Source organism: Dermochelys coriacea, chromosome 2 (assembly GCF_009764565.3).
Source record: "Dermochelys coriacea isolate rDerCor1 chromosome 2, rDerCor1.pri.v4, whole genome shotgun sequence".
Lineage (NCBI taxonomy): Eukaryota > Metazoa > Chordata > Testudines > Dermochelyidae > Dermochelys > Dermochelys coriacea.
Genome location: NC_050069.1, coordinates 153738990 through 153761104, shown reverse-complemented (window position 1 = coordinate 153761104; position 22115 = coordinate 153738990). Strand labels below are relative to the sequence as shown.

Below are 22115 nucleotides of genomic sequence, written 5' to 3'. Positions count from 1 at the left end.
GGTGAGGGGCTGGGGGAGAGTTGTGGGCTATGAGGTGAGTGGGAGATGTTGGGGGGGGGAGATGGGGGGAGTTGTGGGGGGGAATGGGGGATGTTGGGAACTGGTCAGTCGGGCTGAGGGGTTGGAGTTGTGGTGAGTGGGGTATATGTCAGGGCTTCTGGGATGTGTATAGGGCCTGTCACAACAAGCAAGGACTGGTGGAGGATTGTTGGGGCATACGTGGAGTGGAAGAAGAATTCTGGTGTCTGTGTGTGGGGCAGGACACTTAAGGAGGGGCCCTCCAATTACCATAGTGCACAGAGTCCCAAAATTCTTTAATCTGACCCTGCTCTTGGCCTTAAAATTCTGTGAATAATTTGTAGCACTAACTGTGGAATTAGCTTAACTAACAAATGTAAAAGCTGTTTGTTCTTCTAAATAAACATTGACACAGCGTTGAGAGATGGTGGTGAAAATGGTTCTGTAGGAAGATGGGAAGAGAAGATGTGAGGGCAGCTGGTGCTGTGTGCCTTTTTATAACAAGGAGTAGAATGCCTAGAACTATCACCACTGATTAATTACTTTAAAGTAGGTCAGGGATTCAGGAAGCTCAGTGGTTAATTCCTACAATGTGGATTTGCGAAGGCAACCAGATAGAGGAGAATCTTGGCTTTCCCTAGTGAGTGCACACTGTGCCATCTGGGTTGAATCAGGCTCCAGGATCCGTTGCAGAAGGGTGACAATGGGAACAAGGACTTTTATACCCTGTTGCTGAATGGGGAGGTGGGGCAGGCAACCCATTGCCCTAAAAACCTCACCATGGACCTTAGGGGCAGCAAGTCCCCTTGCCAGCTCTCTGAAGACAAAGCTGCTGTGTTTCCCTTAACATGTCTCCAAGTCAGAAGGGATATCCATACCTATTGGACTCTGATATTTGCATTCAGAGACTAGAACACCGCACAAGTATTAGGCCATGCTAATAGGAATTTTATACTATGGAAGTGCCAACTAAGATCAGAATCCCATTTTGCTAGGCACTGTACAGACACGGAGGCAGAGAGAGGTGAAGTGACATGCTCAAGGTCATACAACATTTAAGCAGCAGAAATGGGAACAGAATCCAGATCTCCTGATCCACAGCATAGTATCCACTAGACCACTCTGCCTCTGCTACCTCAAAATTGGGGTATTGGACCAACTCAGTAAAAGTGGAACTATTATTGGGATGCTGCAAGGGACAATAAAAAAGTCAATATACCAAACTTACTCTTGAGTCCCATGGTGTTCATGATATAAGGTTTGCACTCTTACGACTACATCTGCACAACTAGAGGTGTTCAGTCTGTCTACAGGTAGCATAGGAGTTAATGTACCTGTTGTGAATTCTCAGAAATGGGGGAAGTTGCACGTAAAGCTGATACAGGTATCATCTGATATGAAGTGTCTCATCTATATTAGTTTATAAGTATGACAATACTTATTTTAATTTTTTCCCACTTGTTAACCATCTTTCTTTAGAAACACAGGCTAAAATTGAGGTTTTAGTTGGAAAAAAATGAGTAAAGTTAAGCTTTGTATGGCTTTACGGCTATGCAAATAAAGTATTTCATCCACAGGACAGATTTATCTGGTTTAGTGTATACAATAAATGATACCTCTGTGATTTTCATTCTCAAGCGGTGGTTTTCTGACTGCAGTCCTTCTAGCCGAGATGTACTGGCTTGATTGACACTGGTGACTGATGTTGATGTTTTTGAGTCGTCTTTCTTTTGATTTTGAGTGAATTGGAAACGTCTGTTCTGAGTGGCTGCATCAGGATTTGTCCTCAGTGTGATTAACTGAAAAGTTTAAAAGCTGTGAGAAATTCTGCAGAGGATTTTATTTTTATATCCGTTTCTTCTGGGCCCCAAATAAAAATAGAAGGTACACTTTACTTTCCACCTGGAGTACAATTTCTCTGACCATGCAGACTATTTGTTGAGCTATAATAACCTTGCAAGATGAACTGTTCCATTTTTCCAATTATTAGGAAATGTTTCTTAAAGTTCCAGTTAAATAGTTTATTTTTAAACTTTACTGCATTATCCCTTGTTAGTTCTTTCCTTTCATTAATAATTTCATCTTCAAAGGGAAACATTCAACTTAAAAATCACACTTCTGTCTGAAAATTTTTTTATACTCTACAGTTACAAGGAATGCGGTGAGCAGAGAGAAGCCCCAGACAGAATGAGAGAGAGGTACAGACAGAGTAAGCACAAGGAATTTAGATGGGGTGGGAGTTCAGCAACAGGGGAAGAGGGGTAAGCCGCTTAATTAGCCATTAGTAGACTAAAAAAATGAATAGCCCTTCAAATTAAATACATTTTTTTAAAAAAAGGTTAACCTCAAACTTAAAAATAAACCCTCCTAGCCAGTGACAGAGAGAAACCCCCCCACTTTAAATACAAAGGTGGAAGGCCAGCAGCAGTTTAACAAGGGTGGGGGCTACCCAGTTTACTTCAGAGAGTGCAAACCATAAGACTATTTGCAAGTGACATATGCATAAACCTACTTCAAGCCTCTCACGGCCCTCAAGCACAGTATAGCCTGTTAAGGCCAAAGCTGACGAACTGGTGGGGCCTACACAGATAGCGAATTAGTTGAAGAGACAGCATATAAAGACATGGTAGTGCTGTCCCACCTCAGAGCCCACCTCATTCTGCAGTTAGGGAAGTCAGTTTCATGAGCCGAAGGACTAGAGGGAAAAACGCCCCTCTTTGGGACTCCAGTGCCTGATCAGTCTCTTCCACCTGTATCGGAAGTGAAGTGATCATTCCAGAAGATGAGAGATGTAGACGGGCTATGGTAATAGGCTACATTTGAAGACATCAGGTTGTAATTAAGTTAAGCTATTAATGACTATTGTATCCAGTTTTTATAGTTATATTCCCAGACAAAAAACTGCATTAAGTTGGAGTTAAGGTAGAGTCTGAGTAACTTTTTCATCAAGCAGAAAAAAATCACAAAGTTTGGAAGTTTGAAGCAAATTAAATTCAAACTGGAAATAATACAGAGAGTACTTAATTATCAGAAGAGCTGACCAAGGAATGTAGTCAATTCTGCATCACTTGGGAGTCTTTAAATCAAGATTTGGATGTCTAGCTACAAAGATGTGTTCCACTTCATCCATATGATGATAGATTAAATGCAAAAATAAGAAGGTGAAATCTGCGGCCAATGTTATACAAGATGCCAGACTAAAGAATCAATGGTTCCTTCCAGCCATAAAATTTAACCATTCCTCTGTTGCTCTGTACAGTCATTTTCAACCATCCAAAGTGGTGTCAGATGCAACTGAATTAGAAAGATAGTTTTACATCAGCTTTGTACTCACTTTGCACTGGTGTAAAATATTAGGATGCATAAGAAATTGGATTAAAAATACCACGGAAAATGTTTTATTACCATTATATCAATCAATGCTATGCTCTCATACAGAATGCTATGCTCATTTCTGGTCACCCTATCTCAGAAAGGATATAGCAGAAGAGGGGTTCAGAAATCCTGATAAAAATAAACAGGCATGGGAAGATTTCTATATGAAGAGAGACTAAAACTATTAGGACTGTTTACTTTAGAAAGGAGATGAGTAAGTGGGGACACGTTAAACGTATACATGGCAAGAAAAAAGGGACTTTAAAGGCAGCAGATTTAAAACTTCTAATAGGAACAATTTTTGACCCAATGATATTTAACATATGAAGCTCATTTCCATGAGATATTAATGGGGCTAACAATGTAATACTATTAAGAATGATTGGACTTTTATATGGATAAGATTATCTTCCAAAGTTAAGTAGGCAACAATATATTGGATATGAATCTGTGTACTTTGGCGTATAAGGCAACCTCTAGGTGAAGAAAAGTTAGGACTAAATTTCCCTCTGATCTAGTTATTTCATTATGAGCTTTCTTGCACTTTCTTCTGAAGCATCTAGTGCTGGCAACAAGTTGCTTGACTAGATGGACCGCTGGGCTAGTATGGCAATTGCTATGTCCTATATCCCAAGCTAAGATAGTTGAACTGAAAGAAAGTAAAGAGAATGTTTTTTCTCTTTGTTCAGTCGTTTACACAGTCGGTTGTGTATTTGACAGTCATCTGTGTAGTCACTGTTTCTCCTGGGCAGTCAGTTACTCCCTTCCAGAAATCACTCTTACAGATAACAATGACTTTTTAAAATAAGGATTAATTTTTCAAAAATAAATAAATTTAAAAAGCCACTTTCAAGGAGACCATCTTTACCTGGTATGCCATAAAGCTGGAATTTTAAAAAGTCATTTAAAAAGTCACATGATTGATGCCCCTTTAATTAATGCTCAGTTAAGAAAGGTTGTGATACCCCCATATACAGGTGCCACAGCTTGCCAATGCAGCATCAATACAGCCTATCTAGTCATACAATTAACTAGCCTGTAATTATATTCCAGAACTGATTTGACAGATTTATTTATTTATTTATTATTTAATTTTAGGGTAGCACAAAAAGGCCACAACCAGGTTGGGCCCCATTTTGTTAGGCAAAATGCAAACACTAAACAATAGTCCTTGCCTCCAAAGAGCTTAGAGTCTAAAAGACAAGACATAATAGGGGGCAGAGATAAACAAGTGGGCCAGAACGGAGGAAAGGGGAAGCAGGACAACAAACCTAAGATGGTATGCACAGTTTTTAGCCCTTCAGGAGCAGTGATCACAGCACTCTCCCTGACTAACCATGATTGGGCTTCAGTATTCTGTATATATTATGGCAGAGAGTTCTGAGGAGGGATGTGAAAAAGGACAATTTGGTGGCTTTATGGATTTTCCCTGGGAGCTTGGCAATAAGATAATAGATTGATGGGGTTGAGATTTTTTTTATGCTCTGAGACATCAGTGCATGTTTGCATTGTGAGTGGAAGGAACCTGAGGAGAGTGAGAAGCTGAGGAGAAGAGGTGTGAGCCAGCCTAAGAGACGGGAAGGGATGGGAGGGCAGGGGCAGCTGGAGGGGTTAGAAGAAAGCTGGGAAGCTGTCTCAGTGTCTGCGATAGGGGAGAGGGAGGAGTGTGTGATAGGAATGGTTTTGTCAGATTTTGTCAAGTTGTTTTCCTTTGAAGAAATCAAGAAGATTCTATGGGGAGACGTGCATTCATATTCGATTTGTCATCCACCAGTACTCCTAAATCTCTTGCTTCATGGCTGTGTTTATGAATAGACACTCTCAATTTTATGGCTATGTTGTAAATAATTCTTCTGTAGGATCCAGTATAAAAAAAGTCAGATTATACAGCCCTAGAGACTGAATTACTCTAACCGCAGAACGCATAAAGCACTACTGGTAAGCTAATGTGACATTCCACCCACGTGTCTCAACCCTCGCCTACAGGGACCACTTTTAGAGGTGAATTAGTAGTTCAGTTCCTGCTCTCATTTGTATTTGGTTTATCTGCTGAAAATGCCAATCACTGCCAGATGTGTTGGCAGTTTTGTGATGCGGACACCTGTTCACTAAGAACTGGTTTTTCTTCTGGCAAGGAACAGATGCCATAAACTTACTTTACATAAGCCACTAAAGAATCATTGACATTTGGTCGTTATTAACCTTAGTTGAATTGGACCTGGTGCCCTAGAGCTGAAAGGCTCCCAATTTCCGAGGCATCCAGTCTCCAATTGTATGTACACATCTTCTTACTACATGTTCCATTCTATGCATCTGATGAAATGGGCTGTAGCCCCCGAAAGCTTATGCTCGAATAAATTTGTCAGTCTCTAAGGTGCCACAAGTATGCCTGTTCTTTTTGCGGATACAGACTAACATGGCTGCTACTCTGAAATCTGTTATGTGGCAACCATTCCTGCTGTGTCTGAGTGCCTCACAGTCCTTAACATATTTATCCTCACAATGCCCCTGTGATGTAGGCCAACACTCGTATGGCTCTTTTACAGATAAGGAACCGTGGTATAGAGGATATGTCTACACCGCTCGTGTCAGTGATCCTCCCAGGCTGGGCCAACATATCTGGGCTTGCAGGGCTCCCGCTATTGCACTAAAAGTAGCTGTGTAGGTGTTGTGGCTCAGGCTTTGGAAGCCTAAGGATAGCAGTGGACTCCACAGCCCATGCTGCAGCCTGAGCTGGAACTTCAAAGCACTGTCTACACATCTATGTTTAGAATGGCAGCACTCTGTTGACCCGAGCTGCTGTGGGCTGTGTAGACATACCTAGAGAGATCGAGTAACTTGCCTTAGGTCACATAGCATGTCTGAGGCACAGCAGAAAATTGAACCCAGGTCTCCTAAGCTTCTGAATAGCATCCTTCCCCTCTTACATTCCTTAAAAGAAGGAACCAGAGCCCTATTCAAATTACAGATGCAAATCATTATTTCCCACAGACTTAGTGAGATAGTGAAAGTGTATGCATTAGAAATGTATGTATTCAAGTTTTTGTACATTTTGCTTTATGCATTCATCTCTCTCCAAAATCTCATGGAAGTTCACTCCCTCTCCCACTAGGGCTCAGAGATAATTTAATGCATAACAGATTGGCTTGTTTTAGAAATCTCACATATTCCTCTTGCTTGTAGGAGAAATGAAATTAATATAGAATTACCATACAAACATCAAGTAACAAAGTAAGTACTAGCATAAATGAATCCACCTACCTTAGGTACAAAAACAAGGCAGAGTGTAATGGTACTGCAGAATATAATGACTAAAGCAACAATGCAGAATTGAACATTGGGTTGGTCCCGAGTGAGGAATGAAACTGCAGCTCCAATAATGCACATGATCCCCACGTTGTATACGCTCATCCCGATGTATTTGCTGTCATTCAAAGCAGGAATGCTGACATTTCGAGTCTCCCATGCTAAAAAACAACCAAATAACTGAAATGGCAAAAAGAAAAGAAAAAAAAGTCACTGTTATAACACAATACCACTAGTTTACATGAATCAAAAAAAGTAGTTTTTATTACAAACTGTTATATATTTGGGTATGGTATTCCTCTATGAGCAGTTTATGGATTGTTGACAGATCGATACAGCATTAGGAACCAGAGATACGAATGTGCACAGCACACGATACCTAATTCAAAATACACTAACTTCTATCAGTAACTACAAAAATTAGATTTATACTGCTAATCCTACTCTCAAGAGATAAAGGTGAAAACTATATTAGCAAGCAGGAGAGATTGGACTGAACTTCCCCAAAGTTCAGGGTAGTTTGAATCTAGGGCCCAGCTTTAGCCATCGGTAAAGAAATATCATTACTGCTTTCATTCAAGGATTTCATTAAAACCCAAATATGGGATGCAGAATTCATTTAAGCTTTTTTTTTCAGCAATGACTGAGAGTCCTAGTCAATCATTCACTGATCATCACCTCCATTAGTAAACAGCGGTGCTGAGAAACATCCTGTGACACCATTCAGACCTGTCCAGATAGAAACACCCATAGAAAAAAGCAGCACACCAGCTGCTAGGACAACAAATGTGATTTATTTTATTGCAGGAGGCGTTGATTGTGACCATTATATTTAGGTGGCCTAACACCTAGTATAAAAGATTCTTGTGACCATTTTTGACAATTTTCTAACACTGCCATTGTTTACTACAGGCCTTTGAAATTCAGTAGAGGGCATACCTTTAGGCTTCAGCCGTGGTTCTCAACCTTTCCAGACTACTGGACCCTTTTCAGGAGTCTGATTTGTCCTCTCTGCCCCAAGTTTCACCTCACTTAAAAACTACTTGCGTACAAAATCAGACATAAAAATACAAAAAAGTGTCACAGCAACCTATTACTGAAAAAATTGCTTACTTTTCTCATTTTATCCGTACAAAATTTTAGTCTGTACTGACTTCGCTAATGCTTTTTATGTAGCCTGTTGTAAAACTAGGCAAATATCTAGATGAGCTGATGTACCCCCTGAAAGATCTTTCCATACTACGAAGGGTACGTGTACCCTCTGGTTGAGAACCACGGGTTAGAGAAGCACCTTTTCTTTGAAATTCCATTAAGGTTTGGCTGAGATATAAACTTCTGACAATCACCACTTCTCTCCTCTCATTTATAGTAAAATTTTGGCAACTTGCCAGAACAATAACCGAACACCAACTTTCCAAATGGTTGGGCTCAGGCTATTGACTCAGCAGCAGGAGGAGGAGGAACTCTGGGGACCAGACAGCCTTTCTGGGACTAGGGAAACTGGGTCAGACTCCCCATGGCACATGGCCCCCATGTTCCAGCCCACCCCAGACAGACCAAGTCTCCCATACACCAGGGAGACTCCCGTTTGCAACCCAAACCTCCTCAATCCCAATTTAATGTTATTTCCTGCATAAAAATAACATTACCCAGAATATGTGGCAGCCACACATGCACATCAGCCATTGTTTGGAGGAACTCTGGCCAGAGCCATCCCTTGGGTAGTATGAATCGGGGTGACCGCTCCAGGCTTGGGGGGCCATGCAGGCCGGTGCGATTAGCTGGCGCAGTCAGTCCCAGAAAAGACAAATCCATCACTTCTGCACTGGGCGCCACCGCTCTGGGCCCCATGATTTGGGGGTCCTCACGGGCTGGTGTGATTGGTCAGCACGGTCAGTCCCGGAGGAGACAAATCCATCACGTCTGCCCCAGGCTCTGCACCCCGCTAGGGATGGCCCTGACATGGCAGATGCACAACATGCTGGGTAATGTAGCTGACATTTGCTCTCCTTTTGGTTCAACCAATGGGAGTTCAGGAGGGGCAGAGTTGGATGGGCTTGGTGGGCAATGGCACAGTGGAGTGGGAGCTTTGAAGATCAGGGCTGCAGTGGTGGTGTGGAGCCCTGACAGTGTGAAGTGGAGTCAGGTATGGGGGCGGTGGCAGTATGTCACGGAAGGGGGGTCATGCCCAATTCTCCCCCAGGCCCTGACCACTGCAGGGAGTAGATAGATAGGGAGTTCAGGGAAGGGGACACAGCTCCACTCACTCTGGGACTCAACACAGCGGGAGGTGGTGGGGATGGGGGTGGTTCATGCTCCTTTCTCTCCAGGCCTTTGAATGCAGCAAGAGGGGTACCAGGAAGGGAGTAATATCCCCTCTTCTTTTGGGACTTGGTGCAGTCAGGAAGGGGTAGACCTGTACAGTTCTATTCTGCTGCAAGCACCAGGCCAAGAGTGAATGTCTTGTCTTCACTTCCCTGGGAGTAAATGCAGCCCTGCCTCCCAGAACGTAGCCTACAGCTGAGCTTGGGATAGCCCCCACTGGGGATGGGGCTGCAACTCTGATTGCTTTGTTGCGTGTCCTACAGGGTGCAGGCATTGGATGAGCTGGGAAAGGGGCAAGGAGACTGGATCATAGGTGCTGATTCCATGGGTGCTCTGGGGCTGGAGCACCCATGGGGAAAAAGCAGCTCCCCGCCTCACCTAGGCTCACCTCTGCTCTGCCTCCTCCCCTGAACATGCCACGTGCCCGATTTTTCCCCCCCCAACTCCCAGCACTTGTGCCACGAAACAGCTGTTTTGCGGTGGCAAGTGCTGGGAGGGAGGAGGAGGAATGCGGTGCACTGGGGGAAGAGGTGGAGCCAGGGCGGGGATTTGGGGAAGGGGTCCAATAGGGGCAGGGAGGGGGGGAGTTGGGGTGGGGACTTTGGGGAAGGGGTTGGAATGGGGGTGGGGCAGGGCAAGAGTGGAGTGGGGGAAGGCCCAGGGGCAGGGTGGGCGTGAGCACCCACTGGTGCCTGGGAAAGTTGGCACCTATGGACTGGATGGGAGTATTAGTGAGTGGGCAAGGGGATGGCAGTGGTGGTGTGTTAGTAGGGCTAGCAGTGGAGGTGTTGTGGGGTTGGAGGCAGGGCAGTGAGGTTAGCAGTGGGGGTGTTGGGAGGTCAGCAGGGGTGTTGGAGGCTGGGGTCTAAAGGGGTGGGATATTTCCTGAAATTAATTTGAAAATGTTGATCAGTATGCCTCCTTCCCTTTCGGGTCACCACATGGGGAAGGGAGGGAAGAGAGATTACTAGTGGATCATTCCCCCCAGGACTGCAGCCTTCCCCTGTTGCTAGTTAATGTAGCGAGTCTGGTAGCTCAAGTAGTAGCAGTCTGTGCTGCAATGTTCCTGATGATGATGAGTTGTGGAGGGTGGAGGCTTACAGTTACAGTTCTGACCATATAATTAAAAAGTGTCTTATAATGCATATGCGGGCTGAATGAAGGTTGCAGAGACAACCTTAATATGAAGGTTGATTATCTGAATCCAGTTCTTCAAAATGGACTCTGAATATTCATACTCTTGAAAATGTGCTGACTGGTGTCACCAAATGGTGCAATATTCCACTAGCAGTGCCTAGTCAAACACTCGCATGCCCCTTTCTGCCCCTACCCTCAGCCACCAAGCATTATTCTGAGGACGAGGCTATAAAAGGGAGGGAGGCAGTGGTTACCACCTCAGTTCCTTCCACTACTAATGCTGAGCCAGGAGAAAACAGGACCCCACAAAACAGAGGAAGAAGGGCAGGGCATGTGAATATGCTGAATCCATTTCAAAGATCTCAGCTACTGGTAAGTAATGTTAATTTCTTCTTTGATTGTCCTCTACATAGTCCCTCTCCTGGTATAGTTTAGTCCATAGTACGCATTTTAAATAAAAAGGTGGGTATGGAATCCTAACTAAACAAGTACTGAAGCACAGATCTACCAACTGCGCATCTGACCATATATAACAAATAACGTTTAATGAATTTGTTTTGACTCCACATAGCTGCTGTACAAATTTCTAGTAGTGGAACATGTCTCAAACACGCCAACAATGCTGCCATCACCCTAGTGGAGTGTGCTTACAGCTGAAGAGTGGGAGATCATGATGCACTCTTATAACTTTCTATTATACCCTGTCTGACCCATCTTGATTATGTTTGTGCTGATGCAAGATTTCCTCTGTAGTTACCAGCATATGAAACAAGCAATTTATGCAAAGACCTAAAGTCCTTGTTCCTATTGAAACAGAATGATAAAACTCTTTTTGCATCTAAACAATGCAGCTTTGATTTGCTTTTACTCAAATGAGGTCTGGGAAGAAACACTGGTAGACTAATGGACTGACTGACCTGGAACTCAAGTGATTTTTTTTTTTTTGGTATGAATTTAGGATGTGGATGAAGGTCATAAATAGAGTGCCAGCCCTTAAGGCATGAAGTTTATTAATCTTCCAACCTGATATTATTTCTATAATAAAAAGCAGCCTTAATTGATAGACAAAATAAGGAACATGAAGAAAAGGCCTCAAAGGGTGGAGACATAAGCTGTGATTGCATTAAGTCCAATGGTGCAATAGAACCTCTTACTAGGGGAACAAATTTAGTAATCCTTTAAACTTTTATCATCATGTGAAAATACTGCTTTGAATATGAGAAGCTGCTGTTGTAGCTAAACATATATTTAAAGCATATTTAAAGTATTTAAAAGTAACAATTACTCTAATACAGTTTGAATAGGGGCTGACACAAGATTTATACCCCTATCAGATAGCCATGGCAAAAATCATTTCCATTTTAACTTAACAACTTGTCTCTTGAGAAATGTTGCTACTACGGACAGACATTTGGTAAAGAGATGGGATCCTAAGAAAAAGGCCAAAAGGGGAGAACCCTGAACTGGAAATGGTCCTGCCCTATGGCAAAATGAAGGTACTTCCTGTGTGATGGTCTTATTGAAATATGAAAAGAAGCTTCTTTGAGATGGAGAGCAGTAAACCAATCTAGATAAGACAGGGAAGGAATAATGGAAACTAGAGTCAACATTCTGAAATGCATCCATCAAAAATACTTGTTTAGTTTTCTTAGATCCAAGATGGGATGAAGTCCATTTTTCTTTGGAAATGGGAAATAGCAGGAATAGAACCCTTGATTCCTGAAATTTATTGGAACCTCCTCTATTGCTCCCTTTGTTTACAGAGAATTGATTTCCTTTCTTAACATTGAGTCATGAGAAGGGTACTCGAAAAAGGAGGGTGTGGGAAGTTGGTTTGGGGTGAGCGTGTTGAACTGGATGGAGAAATTGTTCTTTATAATGTAAGAACCCATCTTTCTGTGATGATCTTTAGCCAGTTGCTCTAACATTGGCTTAAACAGTCTCCAATTGTAAGGGAAATAGAAGCCAAGATTGGTTTGCTGCCCTGAATACCACTCCAAACCTGCATCTAATAGCAGTCAAAGAAATGGTTGTGGACAAATTCTTCTGCTTCATTCTGGCTTTAAATGGTAATCTCTTATGACTGAGAAGTAGCAGTTATTGCTGTTGGTGGTGGTAGTGATGTCTACCTTTGTTGAAATAAGAAGGTAGGTAGTTAGCTATTCACATGTTTAGAGAGGAAGAAATTATCTTTCTTCCTAGAGAATCTAGTCTTTTCCCTTCTCTATTGCTAGGAGTAGAATGTACCTCCTGATCTTGATCTTTGCATTGTTGCTGCCACTAGAGAATTTGGTGAAGGATGTCCATGAAAAAAAGAAAATCCTACATATGAAATCTGATAAAGCTTATCTTGTTTGCAATTGGCTGTCAAGACAATGGGGTATTCCATATTTATTTTGCTGGTTGCCATACTCTAACAGTGGCAGAGAAACTTTATTTGTAGAAGTGTTTCCAGATATATCAAAAATGGGACGCACAGTTTCTTTTAGGAAAAATGAAGGTTATTTCAATGTAGAAACCATTCTGCTGATTAATTCCTGGGAATGAATGGCATCCTCTGAAGGAGAAGGAGTTGAGGCTACTCCCACATTTTTGTCTGGAGAGGATTCACCCACAGGTTCCTGGTGATGGGAAAGATGTCTGTAGAGAAACCTCCACCTTCTCCTCTTCATCATATAATTCATCATTAGAGTAGGGGACTTGTATCCCATTACTGGATCCATTAGTGTAGGATCCAAATGTCTTGGATCTGAATGTGTCCGATCCATATAACTTGGATCTGGATATCACAGATGCAGAAAGACCTCACCAGATTGATGGTGAACAGAAGGCCTGACCCTGGATGGAAGTTGATATGGAGGGTCTGGAGCTGACCAATAAGGTCAAGGAATTCATGGAGGCACTTGCCAGTCCTGCCAATTTCGAAAGTTTGGTATCATGGCAGAACCAGGAGATACCTGGGTTTGTAGTAGTCTGTGTCCAATGGAGGTCTCTGAGATTGTGGTTCTGGATTATCCATTGGATCCAGTTGTTTGTCTGAATGTGGATCTGAGCCCAGATCTGACAACAAAATTATTTGGGTGGGGGAACTACTGAGAGCAGTATTCTTAACATGGACATTGGAGAAATCATCTGAGGAGAGTCCGAAGGTGTCTTGGGCGGTGGAGGTAACATCATCAATGGGATATCTGATTTCCTTTTCTTGTGAGAGTGTGGGGATGGATTCCTGTCCAATCTTCTTTTCACTGTTATCATAGAATCCACTGGAACTGATTAGTGTGGTTCCGCAGACACTTTGTCTGCTGCATTTGATCTGATGAGTCTCCAGACAGGTGTTTAGTCTTTGCTTTTTTCTTCCTTGGAACCGAGGGCTCTGGCTCCATGGAAGTTCTTGGCATCAATTGTTTACCTTCCATGTCTGCTTTCCTTGATACTGGTACCTTCTTTGGTGTGGGGTGTGTGTGTGTCAGATGACTGTTACCAAGTGTTCAGTTTCTTTAGAACTGGAGTTTGTTGCTGAGAAGGATGGCTTACGTTCAAAATTCTTCCTGGAAACAGAAGGGCTCAGAGCTCACCCAGGCCTCATGTTTATCTTCCAGAGCCTTAGGAACTAAGGTTCTTGCTGACAAGGTTTCTTGTAGAAGGAAGGTTTGGAGTCTCTTCTGCTTCTCCTTTCTGGCTTGCAGTGTGAAAGTGCTACAGATTGAACACCAGGAAGGAGAATGTCCTTCTGCTAAGCACTTCAGGCAGCAAGCATGGGAGTCCAAATCTAGGTAAACTGCCAGAAACATCTCTTAAATCCATGCTTCCTGCTCTTCAGGTCCACCACAAGAACAAAAAACTAATACTGACAAACATTATCTATAAAACAACAACCAAGGCACTGTAACTGTCTAAAGAATCTTGATTTGTAGAAGGCTCATGACTGTGTTAGCAGGTGGAAGGGACTGAGGTGGTAACCACTGCTGTGCCCCCTTTTATAGTTACACCCTCAGAATGTACTCAGAGGCTGAGGGTGGGGGCAAAGAGGAGCATACAAGTGATTGACTAAGCACTACTAGTAGAAGGCTGCACTGTTCAATGGCACTGGTTGGTGTATATCCAAGAATGGAGAATATTTAGAAGACATGCCAAGAAGAAACTGGCATTTCCTAACTTCTGAGTGCTTAACTTTGCATCCCTAATTATGTCCTTTTAACACTGTTCTTCTTTGTATTTAAAAATAGAATAATAAAACACCTGCATGTTCATAATCAGAGAGAGTTGGTATTGTTACAACGACAGTGTTCAATACCACTATTACTGTTATTACAATAATACAATTACAATACCGAGTTACTATATTAGTTCCAAGCCAGAATCCTGTAACTTTAATGAACAGAGTTAGTGGACAGTACATGCTTTGCAACCTGTGACATGTCAGTATTTCTAGCATCTCCTGCTACAATCATTACTAATTAGATATTTAGAAATTTTTATTGAAATATGAAAAGATTCCTTTCAAAAGAGCATTTGTCTGGGAATACAGCCAACAAACAAAAGTGATGCCAGCATTTACTACAAAGGCAGTTATAAAGAAATAAAAAACATCAATTATCTCTGAAAAACTGATTTGAATAGGGTTGTGGGAGTCGTGGTTTGACCCATCCTCACTTACAACTGAGCACAGCATGTAAAGTAGTTAAATATCCTCTAGCTCAATAGGAAAATACTTAATTTCTGTGAAAACTGAAGAAAGGGAAAAGGTTTGGGTGCAAATGTGTTTTTCACAATTGTATGTTATAATTTGGGGAGTTTATTCCTACTTCTCATTGGCATTTATGACAAAATACTTCTCTCTGGGAGAAATCCTTGTTTTTAAAAGAACCACAACTAATTATGGCCAAGATGGTGTAGAAACAAGGGCAAAAGCAAAGAGAGTTGCCCTTGGCCTCCTGAGAGGACAGTAATGGTGGTTGCAACGGTTTTTTGCCAATAAGAGTGACTGTACCAGTCCAGCAAAGAATCTACTGGGTTCTACACCCAGGCTACCGAACTGGTGATCTGGTGAGAACACATTGCTCTTCTCTTTTCCCATTTGCCCTCACCATGCTGCCTCCTTCCTTCCCAAGTGAAGAAGCCAAATCGGGGAAAGGTAGTTAAGACTATGGGAAGCCTGCCACACTCTAAAATGCCATTTTTGAAATTAAGATTGGGATCACGAACTGTTAGTGAATGATAAAGTCTGCAATTCACTGACAATTCCCATGAAAATGATGTGCCCAGCCACTTTTGAAAATCCCTCTTAATGCTTATTTGCATAGTTAGGCACCTAAATACCTTTAAAAATCTGCCCCTTCCCCTCTTTGGTTCAATAGGTCCAGAGTTTGTTGATCTTCAGAACATATTGCAAGGTCTATTTTGGATCTTCTCTGATGATGTGGATGGGGTGTGAAAGGCTGGTTTTCCCTTCTTGGTTTGTGGGTTGGAAAGTTCTGTAATTCCTCTTTTTGACATTATATTGATTTGGGCTATTACCTTTATCTGTGTTTTTTAAATTATAGTGTCAGTACACTTAGAGAAACTGTGACTGTACAAATTGGAAAATAAAATTAAAAAAAACCTCCTCTGAAGTAAATGGGGTTATACCATTATACCTGAAAGGAGAATTTGGGCCATTAACAGAAATTCATAGTAAACTGTGTGACAAAGCTCTGTCCTTGCCTCCGTGGGTCCCGCATTTCCTGGTGGATTTCGCTAGCCTCAGAGGCTCACTGTGACCCTCCACGTAACCCTTCTTTCTCTAGAGACAAGGGTCACAGTCTACTGAGCCATTTTCATGATAAGCCAGCAAGGGAGGTGAGGAGAAGTTATCCTTCCTTGCACAGTCTCTGTTGTCTCCCAGTCTCAGTGATTAATCAGGGGGCAAAGGTGGGGGGGGGGGGAAGAACCCAGGCCCATCCTCTACTCCGGGCTCCAGCTCAGGGACCCTAATAGCATCAGCTATGGTAGCTGACCTTTTAGAAACATGACCTGTAAGATTCCCTGGGCTACTTCCCCCACAGCAGCCCTCACTTCCTCAAGCTCCACTTCACCCTTACCTCAGGGCTTCCTTCCTTGTGCCTGATATGGTGTGTACTACTCAGCCTCTCCAACTGCACAGCTTCTTCCCACAACTCCTGACATGCACACCCACCTGACTAACTGGGAGGCTTTTAACTAGTTTCAGCCAGCCCGATTGGCTTCAAGTGTCCCAATCAACCTGGTCTTCTCCCTGCCTTCTGGAAAGTTCTTAATTGGCCCCAGGTGTCTTAATTGACCTGGAACAGTTGCCATTTCACTTATCCTGGTACCAGGGATTTGTTTAGCCTGGAGCGAATATATCTATCTCCCACTACTCTTCCATAGCCATCTGGCCTTGCTCCATCACAACTGTTGGACGATAACAGGACTGTGAGCAATATACAGCATGTATGTATAAGGTTTAACTGACAAACTTGATTTTTTTTTATAGAATTACAAAATTTGTGGATGACAGAGATGCAGTAGAGACACTATATAGCTTGAGTGTAGCAAAGCATTTAATGCTGCCTCTCAAACCTACACTTGCAAAATCATTTCCAATACTTATCACGAGTACTGTCACACAGAGTCCACGGTGTGTTGTGATAAATGTTAATGTACTGAATTGTAAAGGGCAGCTGCTGGGGTACTGCAAGAACTAGTGTTAGGTACAGACTTATTTAACATCTTATTATTTTTAACATCTTAACAACAGTGATCTTGAAAAGGAAGTAGAGAACTTCTGTCTTATCTGTCAGCTTTTTTCCTGAAGAACGAAATGCCTGCAGAGCTATTATGTAGCCATGTTAGTCTCAGGATATAAGAGAGACAAGGCAGGTCTGAGATATCTCAGAAATATGAGATATCATCTTTTATTGGACCAAGTTGTGTTGGGGGAAGGGACAAGCTTTTGAGCTTTGCAGAGCTCTTCTTCAGGTCTGGAGAAGGTAACCAGAGTGTCTGAGCTAAACATGAGGTGGGACAGATTGTTAAGCATAAGGAGTTCATAGATGCTGTAGGAGACCTCTTAAACTGAAGTGGGCAATTAAAGGTTAGAAGGCAGGGGTGTTATTAACTGTTGTAATGAGCCATAAAATCAGTTTCGCTAATAAGTCCATGCAGATCTATTATCCTCTCACTGATTTGTTGGAGGGAGCTGAAACTGTTAATCACAGTGAGCCCTGGGCTATGGGGCCTGCTGACCTACTTCTCAGCAGCAAGAATTCTTCCATAGCCATTATATTTAATAATGTAATAACACTTATAATGAACATAGGTACTATGTGCGCATAGGAATTTTTTTTCCTGAATGGATCCCCGAGTATGATCTGAACAATTCTTTGCTTAAATACCCGTTTGATTGTCCCACATGTTTCCTTTGAGAGGCATGTCTGCTTATCCTCTGCACAAGGGATACGAGTAGGAGTGACGAAAAAATATAACAAAGGAAGGTCACAATGAGGATATCAGATAGAAGCATAGAAAAACAAAGGAAAAGCTGGCTACTATCCTGCCAAAAGTCAGGCTTGTCAATAATTGAAGGTCTGTGTTGTTACAGCTTTGGAAACTCTGCATATTAGACCAGGCTGCTGCTTTACAGATTTCACAAGCTGTTTATAATTTGTAGTGTAATAGACCCTGGGGGCCATTCTCAAGGATCAGGGCCCTATTGTGCTATTTAGAGACACAAAGCAAAAAGTTGGTCTCTACCTCAAAGACCCTATGGCTCTTTTCCTTGGGCTGGGATGCTTGGTTAGTTTTTTCTTTCCTAAAATCAAGACACTGGCAGTTTTTGACCTGTGGACATTTCACAGTCTTAAGTCACTGTAAAAATGGAACCGTGGTATTCCACACTTATTCTCTCTTGGTGACTCAAAATTAAAAATTACTTTACAAATAATACCAAAGAACTGGTTGAAATTTTTTCACTAATTTTTTAACAAAAATAGTGTTTTGAACAAAACAAAATTGAAATTTTTTATTTTGTTTGAAATTTTCATTATTTGAAATAAAATATTTTTTGGAAAATCAAAAGGGTTTGTTTTCAGTTTTTCATTGAAGAAGAACATTTTCATTGGAGAATTAGGAAAAAAATTTTCCTGTGAAAAACAATTTGCAGTTTTCAACCAGATCTATAAAGATGTTTTTTTCTAAATACCACCACCTCAAACTCAGTCATGAAATTGAAAGACAAGCTGTGTTCTTTCAGGCTTCATGTCATCATCAATAATAGATTCTGTAGTCAGAACTTTAACTCTTCTGTTGCTGATGTCTGAGCCAGAAATGTATCCAGCTCACTCTCCCAGATTTGTGTTTATGTTAAGTTCTAAACCAAAGTATTGCTTAGTTCTTGCAGGCATGTAGCCAAATACGAGTTGGAATACACAATGGAGGTGAAATTCACCCACTGGGGGAGGCCCGCACATAAAGCCCCAAAGTCCCACTACTGTCTTGCATAGGGGATACTGGTAGAGCAGCTGCATAGGCCTGTGGACAGGAGGCTACATTAACATTGAAAGTTATTTAAATAAAACTTCCCATTTCATACCCTAGACTTCCAGCCCACATACATTGTAACAGCTTTTCCTTCCTTGTTTCTATGCAGACTGGGTCTTTCCCTAGATTCATAGATACTAAGGTCAGAAGGGACCATTCTGATCATCTAGTCCGACCTCCTGCACAGCGCAGGCCACAGAATCTCACCCACCCACTCCTATGAAAAACCTCACCTATGTCTGAGCTATTGAAGTCCTTAAATCATGGTTTAAAGACTTCAAGGAGCAGAGAAGCCTCCCTCAAGTCAACCATGCCCCATGCTACAGAGGAAGGCGAAAAACCTCCAGGGCTTCTCCAATCTGCCCTGGAGGAAAATTCCTTCCCGACCCCAAATATGGCCATCAGCTAAACCCTGAGCATATGGGCAAGATTCACCAGCCAGATGCTACAGAAAATTCTTTCCTGGGTAACTCAGATCCTATCCATCTAATATCCCATCTCAGGGGATTAGTCCTATTTACCTTGAATATTTAAAGATCAATTAATTACCAAAATCCCATTATCCCATCACACCATCTCCTCCATAAACTTATCAAGTAGAATCTTAAAACCAGATAGATCTTTTGTCCCCACTGCTTCCCTTGGAAGGCTATTCCAAAACTTCACTCCTCTGATGGCTAGAAACCTTCGTCTAATTTCAAGTCTAAACTTCCTGATGGCCAGTTTATACCCATTTCTTCTTGAGTCCACATTTGTGCTGAGCTGAAATAATTCCTCTCCCTCTCCTGTATTTGCTCTCTATAAATATATCAGAGGGATAATCATATCTCCCCTCAACCTTCTTTTAGTTAGGCTAAACAAGCCAAGCTCCTTAAGTCTCCTTTCATAAGATAAGTTTTCCATTCCTCGGATCATCCTAGTAGCCCTTCTCTGTACCTGCTCCAGTTTGAATTCATCCTTTTTAAACATGGGAGACCAGAACTGCACACAGTATTCTAGGTGAGGTCTCACCAGTGCCTTGTATAATGGTACTAAAACCTCCTTATCCCTACTGGAAATGCCTCTCCTGATGCATCCCAAAACCGCATTAGCTTTTTTCACAGCCATATCACATTGGCAGCTCATAGTCATCCTATGATCAACCAATAATCCAAGGTCCTTCTCGTCTTCCGTTACTTCTAATTGACGCGTCCCCAACTTATAACTAAAATTCTTGTTATTAATCCCTAAATGCATAACCTTACACTTCTCACTATTAAATTTCATCCTATTACTATTACTCCAGTTTACAAGATCATCCAGATCCTCCTGTATATCCTGATCCTTCTCTGAATTGGCAATACCTCCCAGCTTTGTATCATCTGCAAACTTTATTAGCGCACTCTCACTTTTTGTGCCAAGGTCAGTAATAAAAAGATTAAATAAGATTGGTCCCAAAACAGATCCCTGAGGAACTCCACTGGTAACCTCCCTCCAACCTGACAGTTCGCCTTTCAGTAGGACCCGTTGCAGTCTCCCCTTTAACCAATTTCTTATCCACCTTTTGATCATATTGATCCCCATCTTCTCCAATTTAACTAATAATTCCCCATGTGGCACGGTATCAAATGCCTTACTGAAATCTAGGTAAATTAGATCCACTGCATTTCCTTTATCTAAAAAATCTGTTACTTTTTCAAAAAAGGAGATTAGGTTGGTTTGGCACGATCTACCTTTTGTAAAACCATGTTGTATTTTGTCCCATTTACCATTGACTTCAATGTCCTTAACTAATTTCTCCTTCAAAATTTTTTCCAGGACCTTGCATACTACAGATGTCAAACTAACTGGCCTGTAGTTACCCGGATCACGTTTTTTCCCTTTCTTAAAAATAGGAACTATATTAGCAATTCTCCAATCATTCAGTACAACTCCTGAGTTTACAGATTCATTAAAAATTCTTGCTAATGGGCTTGCAATTTCAGGTGCCAATTCCTTTAATATTCTTGGATGAAGATTATCTGGGCCCCCTGATTTAGTCCCATTAAGCTGTTTCAGTTTCGCTTCTACCTCTGATATGGTAATATCTACCTCTATATCCTCATTCCCATTTGTCATGCTACCATTATCCCTAAGATCCTCTTTAGCCTTATTAAAGACTGAGGCAAAGTATTTGTTTAGATATTGGGCCATGCCTAGATTATCTTTAACCTCCACTCTATCCTCAGTGTTTAGCAGCCCCACTTCTTCTTTCTTAGTTTTCTTCTTATTTATATGGCTATAGAACCTTTTACTATTGGTTTTAATTCCCTTTGCAAGGTCCAACTCTACTCGACTTTTAGCCTGTCTCACTTTATCCCTACATGTTCTGACCTCAATTAGGTAGCTTTCCTTGCTGATCCCTCCCATCTTCCATTCCCTGTATGCTTTCTGCTTCTTCTTAATCATCTCTGTAAAATGCTTGCTCATCCAGCTTGGTCTACAACTCCTTCCTATGAATTTTTTCCCCTTTCTTGGGATAAAGGCTTCCGATAGCTTCTGCAACTTTGATTTAAAGTAATCCCAGGCCTCCTCTACCTTTAGTTCCATAAATTCTTCAGTCCAATCCACTTCCCTAACTCATTTCCTTAATTTTTGAAAGTCAGCCCTTTTGAAATCAAAAACCCTAGTTGCAGATTTATTTTTGTTAATCCTTCCATTTAGTTTGAACTGAATTAGCTCATGATCACTTGAGCCAAGACTGTCCCCTACAACCATTTCTTCTATGAGGTCCTCGCTACTCACCAAAATTAAATCTAAAATGGCATCCCCTCTAGTCGGTTCAGCAACTACTTGATGAAGGAATCCATCAGCTATCGCATCTAGGAAAATCTGAGCCCTATTATTATTACTAGCACTGGTCCTCCAGTCTATATCTGGGAAGTTAAAGTCTCCCATGATCACGCAGTTTCCATTAGTATTTACTTTATTAAAGACATTAAAAAAGGCTCTATCCATATCCAAATTAGATCCCGGAGGTCTATAGCGCACCCCAAGCACTATCATAGGGGAGGCTCTACTAGTTATCTTCCCCAATGTAATTTTTGCCCAGACGGACTCTGTCTTATCCATTGCATCAATTCTTATTTCTTTACATTCTACCTCATCATTGATGTACAATGCTACTCCACCACCTTTACCTTTGTTTTTGTCTTTCCTAAACAGCACATACCCTTCAATACCTGTAGTCCAGTCATGACTGCTATTCCACCATGTTTCTGTTATCCCTATAATATCTGGTTTCACTTCCTGCACCAGTAGCTCTAGTTCCTCCATTTTGTTACCTAGGCCCCTCGCATTGGTGTACAAACATCTTAATTTTTGCTGTTTGGCCTCGCTCACATTTTGTACCCTATTAGGCACAGTCATTCTACAGCCAGTATAATCTATTAGACTAG

The 22115-nt window shown here is 41.8% G+C and overlaps 1 protein-coding gene across 3 annotated transcripts in view; it reads right to left on the bottom strand.

Annotated features, from left to right (window-relative positions):
* The window catches only part of GABBR2 (gamma-aminobutyric acid type B receptor subunit 2), an 868870-nt gene that overhangs the window by 42864 nt on the left and 803891 nt on the right, over window positions 1–22115 (bottom strand). For 2 of the 3 annotated variants that reach the window (XM_038393150.2, XM_043508506.1), the window contains exons 15-16: window positions 6655–6879; window positions 1635–1817 (exon numbers count right to left, since the gene is read on the bottom strand). In XM_038393150.2, the coding sequence (XP_038249078.1) occupies window positions 1635–1817; window positions 6655–6879 (408 nt within the window). The remainder of the gene's footprint in view (window positions 1–1634; window positions 1818–6654; window positions 6880–22115) is intronic. The other variant, XM_038393151.2, reaches the window with a different exon arrangement.